Here is a 14682-nt window from a genome sequence, read left to right on the forward strand (position 1 = left end):
GGTGGGCTGATCACAGAGGTATCCCCGAGCAGACAGAGGGACGGAGAGAGCGGGATGTTACAGCTCATAAAAAGTGATATTCTGTCAGTAACTTGTTTCCAAAAGTTGTAAGTTGGTGGGCACAACCAGGTAGAGTGGAAATAATTGTCTGGGGTGTTCACTGTGCAATGTGAGCATATGTCTGAATCTAGGAATCCCATTTCATACATCTTGTGCTGGGTGATATGTGTTCTGTGGATTACTTTATATTGTATTAGTTGAAGATTAGTATTGTTTGTCATTGTGAAAGTGTTTCTACAGATTAGAGTCCAGAAGTCTGCATTGGTAGAGAGTGATAGGTCTTTTTCCCAGTCTTGGATGGGGAGGGATATTGTTTGGTCAGAGGATGATATTAGTTTGTATAATTTGGAGATAGTTTTCTTAGTATTATTTATTTTTTCCATTTCTTCCACTAGTGGGGGTGGATGTAGGTTGTTGTTAGTTTTATTAATTTTGGATTTTAGAATGGATTTTAATTGTAAGTACTGAAAGTATTGCTCTTCCCCTATGTTATACTTTTGTACCAGGTCCTGGAAATTGACGAAGGTGTTATTCTGAAAGATGTGTTGAAGCTGTGTGATACCTCTTTGTTTCCAAGTGGTGGAGTGGAGTGGTGATTTGTTTAGTGTAAAGTCCGGGTTGTGCCATATTGGGGTGTATTTACATGGTGACACTGTGAATTTAAAGATTTTATTAATTTTCCACCACGCTGTCAGGGTTGTTGAGATTACGGTATTTTTGAAGCAATCGTGGTGTTTTATGGAAGTGCTAAGGAATGGCAAGTCGGAGATTGAAATTTCTTTGCATTCTGACTGTTCTATTTCAATCCATGGGTTATTCTGTTGGTTGGGATGAATCCACTTTGAGATATACTGTAGTTGATTAGCCAGGTAATAATAGTAGAAGTTTGGTGCTTCCAGTCCTCCTTGAGATTTGTGTTTCTGTAAAGTTGCTAGTTTAATCCGGGGTGGTTTATTTTTCCAGTAGAATTTAGTTGTCATGGAGTTGAGTGAGTTAAACCAGTTAGTAGTGGGTTGAGTTGGAGTCATTTTGAAGAGGTAGTTCACTTTAGGTTGTATGGTCATTTTTACAGTTGCTATTCTGCCATTTAGAGAGAGTGGTAAATTTGTCCAGCGGTTTAAGTCATTTTCTATCTATTTTAATAGTGGAGTGAAATTAAGGCGAAACAACTCTGACAGCTTGGCGGAGATCTTTATGCCTAGATATTTAACCTTACTTGAGGAGGAGAGGGGCGTGTTTTTCGCTGTAGCGTATGAGTCAACACCGCAGATGGGTAAAATTGTTGATTTTGTCCAGTTTACAGTGTAGTCTGATATTTCAGAAAATAAATTGATAAGCTTCATGGCTTCTTGCAGGGAGTTTGATGGGTCTTGGAGGCAAAGTAGTATGTCGTCTGCGTAAAGGCTGAGTTTGTGGTGTGTGTTGGGGGTTTGAATTCCTTTGATGTTGTTGTTTTGGCGTACTGCAGCAGCTAGAGGTTCAATGAACAGGGCGAAAAGTGATGGTGAGAGTGGACATCCTTGCCTGGTCCCTCTGTGTAGCATGAAACTCTGTGATGTTAGTCCGTTAGTAGAAACTGTGGCCATCGGTGAGTTATACAGTGTTTTTATCCATTGAATAAACGATTCCCCGAATCCAAACTTCTGAAGTGTTTTGAATAGAAATGTCCGGTTTACTTTATCAAATGCCTTTTCCGCATCTAACGAAACAAGTATTGTTTTTGTTTTACTTTTTTGGGATATATTGATTAAATTGAATAGTCTGCGCATGTTATTTGATGAATCTCTTCCTTTGATAAATCCGGTTTGGTCTGAGTGGATTAGTGATGGGGTTACTCTTTCAATTCTGATGGCTAGCGCTTTACTGATAATTTTGAGATCGGTATTGATGAGTGATAGGGGGCGGTAGCTAGAACATAGGGTTGGGTCTTTGTCAGGCTTCAGTAGTACTGAGAGGAGTGCTGTGTTCATATGTGGCGGGATTTTTGAGTTTTGTTTAATATCAACAGTCATTCTAAAGAAAAGTGGGGAGATTGTGTGCCAGAAGTGCTTAAAGAACTCAGCAGGGAAACCGTCAGGTCCTGGTGCTTTATTATTTGGTATCTGGTTGAGGGCGTTATAGAATTCTTCCAATGATAATGGTGCATCTAGTTCATTTGCTGTTACCTTGTTAAGCTGAGGAAGGTCAGTACTATTGGGGAAGGAGTGGATGTCTGTCAATTGTGGTTCATGATCTGAGGTGTATAATTTAATGTAAAATTCCCGAAATGTATTATTTATATCTGTAGGTGTTTGCATGGTTTCCCCTGCTGAGTTCTTTATGACCGGGATAATTGATTTGTCTTTGGCTCGTTTTAATTGGTTTGCCAGATATTTACCAGATTTGTTGCTGTATTCAAAATTGTCATGTCTTAGTCTTTGCAGTATGAATTGGTTTTTCTTGTTTATAATAGTGTTCAATTGAAAATTGGTTGTTGTTAATTCATTCAGAAGTTGTTCCGTGGGATTATTAGCATACTTGACTTTTAATTCTCTGAGTTTTTGTTCCAATTTCTTTTCAATCTCATTTTCCTTTTTCTTCTTGTGTGATGAGTATGATATGATTTTTCCTCTCAGTACTACTTTAGCAGTTTCCCACAGTAATGACGGTGAGATATCCGGGGAATCGTTTATTTCCATGAAGGATGTCCATTCTTCTCTGAAGAAAGTGTTAAAATCAGGATCTTTAAGCAGCGAGATATTGAAACGCCATCTGGGTGAGGGTTGTTTAAATTGTTTAGTGTTTAGATTGAAGGATACAGGGGCATGATCGCTAATTATGATGGGGTGGGTGTGAAAGTCTGAAATATCAGATATAATTGAATTACTGGTAAGTCTATGCGAGAGAATGACTGGTGAACCGGTGAGAAGTACGTGTATTCTCTGGTTGAAGGGTTTTTTAATCGCCAACTATCACCAAGGCCAAAATCTTTCATATACTGCTTTAGAATTACCTGATATGCTACAACACACCTTTAAAATAGATACTGCATTAACATTAACAGTATTGCAAAACAGATTCAAAACACTAAGGAACAGATTCAGAATATGGTACTTATGTCTAAAAAGTTTGTTTATTTTTCCTCTCACTCTTTGTCCTCAGTGTCGTTAGTAGAATCTGATTCTAACAGATTGATGTCAAATTGCATTAGGGAGTATGTCTTTGAAATGTAGACACTTCAACGATGCCACCTAGTGGATGAACTGCCACAATGCTCTCCACAGCAGTTTTTGTATTGTGCCTCTGTGTTTCATTGAATAAGAACTTTCATTATTTTAACTCTTATTGTGGCTTGTCATAATGGATGAGTTACTGTTGTGGAGCTAACAGACTACATTTATTTTAAGGGGCCATAAATGTCAGTGATAACAACCATGTAAAAATGATAATAGAGTTTATGCCTTCCATTCCTATATCTGATTTTTCGTGAAGTTCTTTTAGTGATTATAGTTTTGTGTGGTTTTCACCAATGATCAAACTGTTTTTTTATATTATTAAAGAGCCTGTTTAGTGAAGTGAACCACAAAGTGTTGAGCATAGTTCTCATGCCACTGTTAAGATCTGGGTATGTAGTCAGATGTAGTTGTGATGAGATAACATGAGGTAGATTTCATACTGCTCAGATCTTCTTTTAGACTGATTTCCTTTCAACTTTTGACATGACAGTGTTGGATTTTGTGATAGTGTAGAAGTTGAATCTTCTGTGTCTGATAAACTTCACATTAGTCCCATTAAGAAAAAGAGAAAAAAAATCACTTATAGTGGAACACATTTCTCATTAAGTTTGTTCACTTGTCAGGTTTTTGTACAGTGTAGTTGAGTTTCCTGTCACTGTGGGCCTCATGGCACAGTAATACACTGCAGAGTCTGTTACTGTAGCAGAGGAGATCTCCAGATTCACTTTATTTTTCTCTTTCAGTTGAACAGACAGTCGAGGGTCCAGTTTAGATTTTGCTGCATCTTTTACTCCATCTGCAATGAGTTGTATTAACTGGGGAGCTGAACTGGGATACTGACGATACCAGTATAAAGTCCGTGCTGAGGAATATTTACAGGACAGAGACACATTGGAGCCCTCCACACCATACACCTCAGTTTGGTCTGGTGTGATGTCATTTCCATCACTGAAACCTGTGAGACAGACATTTAAACTTAACTGCAAATTTGAATATTACCAATACTGACTTTTTCTTTCTTTTTATTAATTGCTGTTACATGCTAATACTACTTTTAAGAGACTTACTAAAACAATATCTTCATTCAGATATAATCTTTGTGAAAGCAATGGCAGAAGATGTGATTAACAGTAGGACAATAAGGTCATAAATAGTAAACTACTTACCTGACAAGGCAGTGATCAGAATGAGTGTGTAGAGCAGCATTTTAGAAGAGGAGAACAGAGTGAGACTGAGTACAGTGTGAATCATTCCTACAACATTTCTGACATCACTTCAGCTCAGTGTCATCTAATCCCCTCCTCAAAATATGAACTGAAGACATTCAGATGTTGACATTCATTCACTGAGAAATGATTTCCCTCCTCTTCCTGTGGATTTCTTTTTTAAATCAGACATTATTTTGCAGAACTGCCATTGTACATTCACAGTTTGAATCATTAAGATGAAATAGCATGGTAAAATCAGCAAAGTTGTCATGATTCACACATGAACACAGCAGTCAAAAGTCTGATTTTTATATTGTACACTCTGCTTAGGACGAGAGACCAAAGAAAACAAACCTGTTATCATTATATTTATCTCTCATTTCTATATAAGACTATCACTAATTTGTCCTCAGATCTCTTAAGCACTTCTTTACTGCAAGGAAATGTAATTGTGTTTCATATTCAACAACATTTAATATTTCGTTGTATATCTTTCACATTTAAAATGTAATTATATTTTTAATTTGAAAAATGTTTAATTAAATCTGAAACATTTCTGTACTTGTTTACCTCTTTGCTTAGAAATGACACACCTTTAAATGTGATAAAATTGGCATCTTCATTATCACTTTCTGTGTTGTTTTGCAAAGATGAAATGATCAGGGGTCAAATGAGAATAAAAAAAATGAGTTTTATTTGAGTAGAGGTTTTGTTTATGCATTTGAGTGTGTCTAAGCTATTTCAGTGTCTTCCCTGTCACGATCCAATCCGGCCCTTCTATTTCCCAGCCGTCTTCTCCCTCTCTCCTATTTGTGTGTGTGTGTTCTGGTCCTCTGTGTCTTCCACTCCAGGTTCATGCAGCTCCTGTTGTTCCCAGAATGATTGACAGCTGAATTCACCTATCACCAGCATCCCCTTCACTCCCTGATCTCCTCATTACAGAAGCATGTGAGATCTCCTTATTCTTGTCATGTGAGATCTCCTTATTCTTGCCAGCTTATCTTGTCAGCCTTTGGAAGATAATCTAGCTTTTTACATGATTGCGCTGGTTCTTGTTCATGGTTTCTGACTACTGCTTGTTTTTGGATTTTCTCTCTTGCCTTGCCCTTTACTTTTTGTGGTTCTCTCGATCGTATGCCTTGTATCATACTCTGCCTCTGGGTTCAGTACACCCCACACCACAGGCCTCACAGACATTCCCTCTGTAAACTGAGGAACAGGTGTTACCACACTTGTTATCTCCAAAGTGCTTGTTGTGCATATTTGATAAAACTGTGGTTGAAACTATTACTTTGATGTGTCTAGTTTCAAAAGAAACAATGTGGATTAGTTTTTGTATGACTTCTCAATGATGTTGCATCACTGGGCATCTCGAAGAGCACAGTAGTAGAGAGCTGTATCTGCCACAGTTACCTTATTAATAGTGAGTTCAGTAGATGTGTCCGTTGTCTGTGATCCATACCGTGAATTAGAGGTATGTTGTTCTCTACTTGCTGATTTGGCCCCTTTATACAGTAAATACTGAGGAGCTGTGTTAGGATACTGTCTGTACCAGTAAAGCCAAGGGTAGTCACTGGTTGTGTCATATGAACATTTCAGTGTTACAGATTGTTCCTCTGTTCTGACAACATTGTCTCCATCACTTGGTCCAATTTTGTCACCTGCACAAAGACCTGTCCAGAAAAGTGAAGTTGAAATGAAGACAACTGAAATGTGATTATAATTTGGAGAAAATTTAAGGTTTCAGATATTGCTAATCATTTACTCTGGAGCTGTGTGAGACAATATGTATCTATGTAAATAAAATGTCATACTCTGTGAATTCATGATTATGTTTTACCTGATGTCATGATGAGAATCAGTAAGAGTGATTTCTCCATATTGAATATGTAGATCAGACGTGTGTTTATTCTCACAGTGTTCTGGGCTGTTGGTCTGTGTGTGTTTCTTTCAGTAACTCTACAGTGAATAAATTCATGAGACACACACTCAGGATCAGGAAGTTCCTGTTCTGTGGTGTTCTGAACACTGTGTGTTTTCTTCATATACAGTTTAATTCTGGAAAGAATTAGAATTAAATTGAAAGCATAACTGAAAGTGTTTTATAAATCTGAGGCAAATTAAAGTAAATGTTCACTGCCCAAGTGCCACGTGTTCATATTCTTTTGAGTATTTACATTTGATGTATTTAATTTCTTTGTCCGTCTTAAAAACCTTGCTGACATTTTTCAAGAAAAGTCTTATGGCTTTTAAATCTTAATGGCATTTAAATCTTAATTCATCCATGTTACTCCATCTGTATTTTTATGGATTGAATCCCATTCTCAGCTCAATATGTCACCTTCAGCAAAGACACTCATTTGGACAATGGACAATGGTCTATGTGTTTGTTAGTTAAGCACTTAAAAAGGCTGTTGTGACAGTAGGATGTAGCTTTACACACATACTGAGTCTAAAAGGGGCCATTCTAATTATAGCACGTATTTGCTTTAAATTTCTCTTTGTACTCAAGGTCATTGTCTCCTCCAACAAGAGTATATCTGTGCAGACCTGTCTGAGGGTATCTGTCATGTTGGTTTTATACAACAGTAAAGATTTGCTGACAGATCTGAGCATATTTTTCTTCCCCCAATGGTCAAAGTAACTGAATTGGAAAAACATGTACAAAACAAAGAACACTCAGAGGTTAATGTACTCTGGGTTAAGGAGATTCAGTCTGGGTTACTATGTGTTCAGCTCTCATATCCTGACCATTGTCAGCATGTGAAAACTGCATGCCTGAATACCAAAATAACAAATCTAGAACATCTCTAACTAGAGACAGGGCCTAACCAAACAGGGCCTACCAGCACGGCAAATTGCAAACACACAAAAGCAAAAATAAAAAAAAAAGCACTCAAACAAAAAGAGGAAACAGTAAGCCTCTGTGTAGTCTGGACACTTGGCTTTCAAGTTCCAGCTTCAGTTGCAGTGAGTCCAGAAGACAGACTAGAGTGAAGAACTCACAGCTACTTCCCAGGTTAAGTAGGAGGCAGTAGATTTTGTCTTGATGTATTGTCACTGATTTACTTGTAAAAATGTGTGGTTTTGCTCAGTAGACCTGCATTGAAGCTGACTTATCGATAAGGGAAAAAATGTCCAACAAAACAATAATGAAGTCGTTTACATGGAGCAAACTAGTATGTGTGTGGTGCTGCAATAATGAAGTGGTTTACATGGAGCAAACTAGTGTGTGTGTGTGTGTGTGTGGTGCTGCTCCCTTGTGGGTGATATTCAAACTACAGGTAGTCACAGTAAATCCATTATCAAAAGTTTGATTGACTGGATTGAAATATGGATGATGATGTAATTAAAATTTTGAATCACCGTGTCCTGTTTCTCCTTTGTTGGCGTTTTCAAATGCACTGAAATAGAGGTGAGAACACATGAATATGATATGAGATCTATGTAAACATTTAATTTATTACTTCAGAATAATACCCAATATGAAAAATGAAACAACAGTGAGGTGGTACTGGTCTGTACTTTTTCTATTATATTCCTACATAAGTCATATTGTTGCTTCTCTGATGTGAGGTTTTTGTACAGTGTCGTTGGGTTTCCTGTCACTGTGGGCTGCAAGGCACAGTAATACACTGCAGAGTCTGTCACTTCAGCAGAAGAGATCAACAGATTCACTTGCTTATCCTCTTTGTTGACTTTTGAATTCAGTCGAGGGTCCAACTTTGACTTCTGTGGCTCTTTGGAGCTGTCTATAATAAGTAACAGGAACTGGGGAGCTGATCTGAGATACTGACGATACCAGTATAAATTAGAACCGATATAAGTTGTTGAGTAGTTGCATGACAAAGACACTGTGGATCCCTCCACATCAGGCACCTCCGTTTGCATTGGTGTGATGGCATTTCCATGACTGAAACCTACAAATGTGAAAATATTTTGCTTTCAAAACAATTATACATAAAAATGAACATTGTCAACGGAACAAGCTCAGTATTAAAAATACTGGCACATTACAGGTCCTACTTTTAAAAATCCATCAAAAAACAAAATACCTGCTTTAAGACAAAATGTATATCTTAAAATATCAATTGAACAAACAACTCAAAGAGAGCAAACTACTTACATGGAAAAACTGTGAGAAAAACAATTGTACAAAGTAACATTGTCATAGAGGTAAATAGAATGAAACTGAACTCATTTTAAATAAACCCAGCCTGTATGTTGAAAGTGATCTCTTCAGCTCTGTGTATTTTAAGCCCCTCCTCTCATCCACAACAATAACCATACTTCATTCAAATCTAATGTGAATTTTTCTTTGTTTTCTAAGATAAACTGATAAAACAGTAGATGCAAGACTAATGTATATGACTAAAATATTTTTATTCTCTGATGAATTTTCTTTTTTCTTTTCTCTGGCACTGTTTGTTTAGTATGTAACTGTGTGTGTGTGTGTGTGTGTGTGTGTGTGTGTGTGTGTGTGTGTGTGTGTGTGTGTGTCAGCATTTCCATAAAATCATACAGGTGTGGTCTTTTTCAGATTACCTGTTTGTGTGTGCGAGTTTGTGTTATGTTCAGCACCATTCATGTGAAGTGACTTTACATTTACCATAAAATGATGAATTTTATAGACAGTATAAATTCTTGTCTTTTTATATCAGGAGTGGATGTACATTTGAGCAGATGGACACGTGCAGCATCTGAACGTCAAAGAAACTGGCTGCAAAAATATTTTCAGATTTACAAGAAAAAAGAGGGAACTTATATATATAGAGAGAAAGAGAGAATTTATATAGCACTAACTCTGATTTATAGATTGGTGAAGAAAAGGATCATACTAATGAAAGTGAATATTATCTATCACACATCCTACAGACTAAAAGAAAACTGGATACCTGACCTGCAGAATGTGACCAGTTAGATGATACAGTCTAGTGGTTAAATTACTAATCTATAGTTTCATTATATTAGATTTACTTAGGAAGGTATAATAGTGAAAGAAATTGGTTGGTTTGAACTGATGTACTCAGGTACGGAATTGATTCAGTCACTTTATGTCAATGAAGCCTACAAGCATTTTCAGAACTTAAGTGCCATAAAACATAACACTTGCTAAGTTTGAACAGTTTTGGAGACATGACACCTTTGGTATCTTTGGTATTTGGTACAACTTTGGTTTTTGACTGAGTGTTGAACATCCTGTAGCCACTGTGGGCCACAGTAGTACGCAGCAGAGTCAGACACTTCCAGCTTCTGGATTGTCAGAGGAACTGTTTTTGATGCAGAATCAAGTTTACAGTGAAATGTTTTCTTGGACTCTGTTCCATTATCCCCAGCACTATACGTATCTCTCCTAAGAATGTATTTAGGGAAGTCGTTTTTTCGCTGAATGTACCAGTAGAGTTCTGGAGAATTTCTGGTTGTATCATATGAACAGTTTAATGTGATTTGTCCTCCTTCAAATCCAAACACTTCCCTCTCAAGCTGAAAAACTTGGTCTTCCCCTTTACAACCTGTTGAGACATAAGAAAAGCTCTGTCAGATTAGACATATACAGTACTATGTTGTACTCTAATCCTATACACTAACTATGCAGCTAGTTATAACATAGAACTAATATATATAAGAAAACACATGACAGGAGAACACTCTTACCAATGAAAACAGCAGAAAAAATAAATACATTTCTCAGCCAGTGTCTCATGATCACTTTATGTTTAGCCTCCTCTCTGCAAAGTTAAATTGAGTAAACAAAGGGGTGTTTGTCTATAAAGTAAGATTGCTTTGAGACAGTGAGGAAGAGTTCCTCCATAAAGTAAGATCACTCTCAGTTACAGGGGTGGAGTTTAGTTTCTATGCCTCCTGCTCACTGTAATGATCTCACTACCTCCCCCTGCTGATTTCACCACTCAGCGTTCAGCCTCACCTGTCTACTAATTACTGGCCTGATCACCTCTGTAGTTAATATATCCCCTGCATCTATTTTCTGTTACTTTAGTCTAGTTCTCTCCTGATTCAGTTCATTAAGCCTAGTTTTCTGTTTGTATAAACAACCTTGCTTTTCCATTTGTATTTTGTTGTGTTTTGCCTCAGTAAAGTGTGTTGCTGAGTGTTGTCCTGTGTATTCAAGTAATAATGTGAGTGTGGTGTTTCGGTCAAGTTCTGTTCCTGTTTATCTGGACCCATCTGTGTTATTCTGTCTCCCTGCCTGCCTGCCTGCCTTGCATGTGCTCAGACTTCCCGTGAGGTGTTCTGTTAAGAGAGTGAAGCCACAGGGCTCTTCTATTGAGAGATTCACTAATTTCTCTAAATTAACTAACTCTGAGTTTTCACTGAACCCACTTTCTGAAATAACTCCCTGCCTGCCTGGTTCCTCTATTTCCCTCTACAGTCAAATACAAAGCAAGTGCTGGTGTAAATTTGGCCAATGCTTCCACCATGTGGTTGATATCAGTACTGCACTCTTAAACTTGTTAGCTGAGACAGGTGATTTACATAAGCAACTGATAAATTAAGTTTATAGTAAGGTATTTATAGTAAACCTCCACATTCCTCAGCATGATTGCTCCCACTCAGATGTGAGGTTTTTGTACAGTGTAGTTGAGTTTCCTGTCACTGTGGGTGCCAGGGCACAGTAATACAGTGCAGAGTCTTTTACTGCAGCTGAGGAGATCTTCAGATTCACTTGGGTTTTTTCTGCATTGACTTTTGAAGTCAGTCGAGTGTCCACTGCAGAAGGACTGGCCTCTTTCGATCCCTCAGGAGCGAGCACCAGGAACTGGGGAGCTGTGCTGGGATACTGTCGATACCAATGTAAAGTGTTTCCACTAATGTAAGTTGCTGAGTAGTTACAGGTCAAAGACACTGTGGATCCCTCCACACCATACACTTCAGGTTGAGCTGGTGTGATGGTATTTCCATGACTGAAACCTGTAAAAGTGGTTGACTTACTGTTTTAATCAATGTCTATGCACAGATTGACATAACTGATACTGGGTCTTTGAAACTATTTTACTTTGAAACTATAGTAATAATTATTGTTATTTTCAGTATTGTTAGTAATCGTGATCATGGTAGTAGTAGTAGTATTGCTAGCAAAAGAAAATTGTAGTCTTGTAGAAACTCAAGAAGAAACTCAAATTTTAGTTTACACACAATATAACCTATTCTTTAAAAAATGTAAATCTCTATACAAATTGCCAATCAAATCAGAACACAGAGACACAAAGAAAACTACTCACTTGAAAAGACAGCAAGTAGAATAACTTTAAAGAGCAACATTGCACAAACAATGAACAAACTGACGCTGATCACAGCTTGAGAACATCTGCAGTCATGGTGTTTCTTAAGCTCCTCCCCTTTCTCCCAAAACACACCAAAGATGTCTGAATGTTGACTTTTCCCTTTCTACTCTATTGCATTTGTGTTGTGGCTCAACAACCCCAAAAACCTGTTTAGATAACTCAACTCCAACATTTTTGTTTGTTTTGTTTTTTTTTCACAATAAATAATTCTCAAAAAAGTCTGTTCAGTCATCCTAGCACAGTATACCGGACACTTTTCAAAGAAATTCTTTACAAACACTAAAAAAGACTTTCCTGATCTCATGGATCTTTGCTCATCTCAGATGAATCAGAATGATTTGTGCAACCAAAAATAATTATTTGTGTTTCACGTTGAAGCAGTAACAAATCACCGTATATTACAAGCCTCAGAATCACAGTACTGTTCATGTCCAACAGTTAACTGTGTTCAAATGCAGCAGTTAAACCGGATGATTGCTGGTTGGTAAGCACTTATATACCACCGTTTTTCAGCACTGATACAGCCTACTACTGGTTCTTCAGACTGAACTAAGTAGCTATTTAGAATCTACGATCCTGCAGTTGTTAGGATACACTGGCACACCAGCTGTAATTGTTTATAGTTATTAGTGTATGTGCTATGCCGTCAGGTCTGCTGTTTAATTAGGTTGTATGACATTTGGTTGACACTTTTCTTCCTTCTCTTTTACCCTTTAGTCTGTATCAGAAACTACATAGACAGATATGTACATTAACTGTATGAATATTTGACATTTTTGGAAAATCACAAATTTTATTTGGTGCTGTCTTGAAATTGTATATCAGTTGTACCTGAATAAAAATCACAACAGCACTGAAAAAAGGAACTTGACTATTGAGACAACTGGGAGTTTGTGTACGGATGTTGAATATCCTGTTGTCACTGTGGGCCGCAGAGCACAGTAGTACACAGCAGAGTCAGACACATGCACATCCTTGATTGTCAGAGGAACTGTTCTTGTGTCCACATTAAGATGAGCATGAAATCTCTTCTTAAACGCATCACTGGTGTCGTTAGTGAATTTATCCCTTCTTAACATGTATTTCGGAGAGTCGTTGGGTGGCTGTTTGTACCAGAAGAGATATGAGGTTAATGTACTGCTATCATATTCACACTCTAGTGTCACTTGTCCTCCTTCAGAACTGACCACATCAGTGTTTGTTTGTTTAACTGTGTCCTTCCCTCTGCATTCTGTAAAAGACATGAACAGGGTTACATTCTTACAGTGCACATCTATAACATGGTTTTAAAGATAATTATGTTTATATATAATGCATAAAGACATACCAATGCATAATGCAGCAAGTATAGCAGAAATCTTCAGCCAATGTTTCATCATCACTAACGCGTTCGATTTTAAGGGTAAAAGATGTTAATAAGAGACAGCAAATGGCTCTGAAGATTGTTTTAAGTCAAGGACTTTACTTTTTTTCTCTTTTTCCTCCCTCTCTCTTACTATACCTCCCTTTCTTCAGCCCCTCCCTCTCTGTCTCTCTCTTTCTCTCTCTCTCTCTCTGGCTGTCTTTCTCTCTCTCTCCCTCTGTAATTCCTGCCTTCAGTAAAGTGATGACTTTGCCTCTGTTTGGCCCTTTGCTATGAGAGTCTTGTTTATTTAAACTGTGTTGGAGACTCTGTTGTAAAATAAATAAAATGAATAAAACCAGTTATGAGCTGATGCTGCATACTGACTCTAACTCCTTCCACTGGACTTAACAGAGACACCTTAAGAGACTGAAAACTGTGACTCAAAACTCACTGACCTACTTACTGAGCAACCAACTGATTGCGGTTGTAAATCAGCTATATTCTGCACAGGTGTTGGCTTGAACAACCTCTGTTAACACTGTAATATAGAAATTCTATATCTCAAGGTTTAAATATCTGAAGTTGAAATGTTTCATTCATTTAAGTCTATAGATGTCTCAAATTCATAATGTAAGTGTCAGTTCATAATGTGGTTATAGATTTCTTTAAATACAATGGGGAAATCTATAAGAAAACCTGAAAAGTTCCCAATGTGTTAGACAAAATCAAGAACTTTAAGTAATATTCAATTTCAGTTCAATTAAATGGTAAATATTATATACACAGAAAGTAATCTGAAGCCACTGACATAATTCACCTGATGTTGTAATGAGAATAAGTAGTGTTGATTTCTCCAAGATGAATATACCAATTAGATCAGATCCGTGTCCATGGTCATAGTGATTTGCAATGCTCGTTTATATTGCTGTGAGGTTTTTTTTTTTTCTGCAGTCAATTAATCCATGACAAACCCCATCAAGAAGTTTCCGTTCCGTACTGCGGTCTTTTTCGGTGACACCTCTGCAACTGCATCATAATTTACATTTTAAAAACCAATTGTCTTTTAACTGTACTGTTAAATGAAGCAGTTTGCCCATTACTGCACCAATGTCCTGATCTGTCAACTCTCAATAATGTGGAAAAGTTCCAAGTTTATGGTTCTCAGATCACTGCATGTGTCTTCACATTTCAGTTAGTGAACATGCAAACAAATATGAAAAAAATATGTATACTTAAAACATTTTTTAAAAAATGTGTGTTAAGGCTTTATAGTGAAATAAAAGTGACTGTAAACTACAGAAAGGCATTGTAAGGTATAACTGAGTTTGTAAGATTCTCTATATTTCACATTTAGAGCAGTAAGAACATTTTATTGACGGAGTGAGGAGAGGCATATGTGTAATGTCCACAGTACCAGAAAAAGAAAAATCTATGTGCAGTCATTGACACAATCTATGTCACCAGGATTGTGTCAATGACTGAAACCTCTCTGCTGTGGAGGTGTGCTTGGTACTGATGCGTCGCCCTCTTCAGGATAGGTGTGGTACATG

General features: G+C 37.3%; 1 gene segment (V, D, J or C); it reads right to left on the reverse strand.

Moving 5' to 3' along the window:
- Positions 1-3943: 3943 nt before the first annotated feature.
- Positions 3944-4481, reverse strand: LOC115813015 (T cell receptor alpha variable 9-1-like; the record flags this gene model as incomplete). The annotated part of the segment is given in 2 exon segments: positions 3944-4230; positions 4442-4481. Coding segments are annotated over 2 exon segments (327 nt in total), but the record flags the coding sequence as incomplete, so codon positions are not given.
- Positions 4482-14682: the final 10201 nt, after the last annotated feature.

This window comes from Chanos chanos, chromosome 5, assembly GCF_902362185.1.
Source record: "Chanos chanos chromosome 5, fChaCha1.1, whole genome shotgun sequence".
NCBI lineage: Eukaryota > Metazoa > Chordata > Actinopteri > Gonorynchiformes > Chanidae > Chanos > Chanos chanos.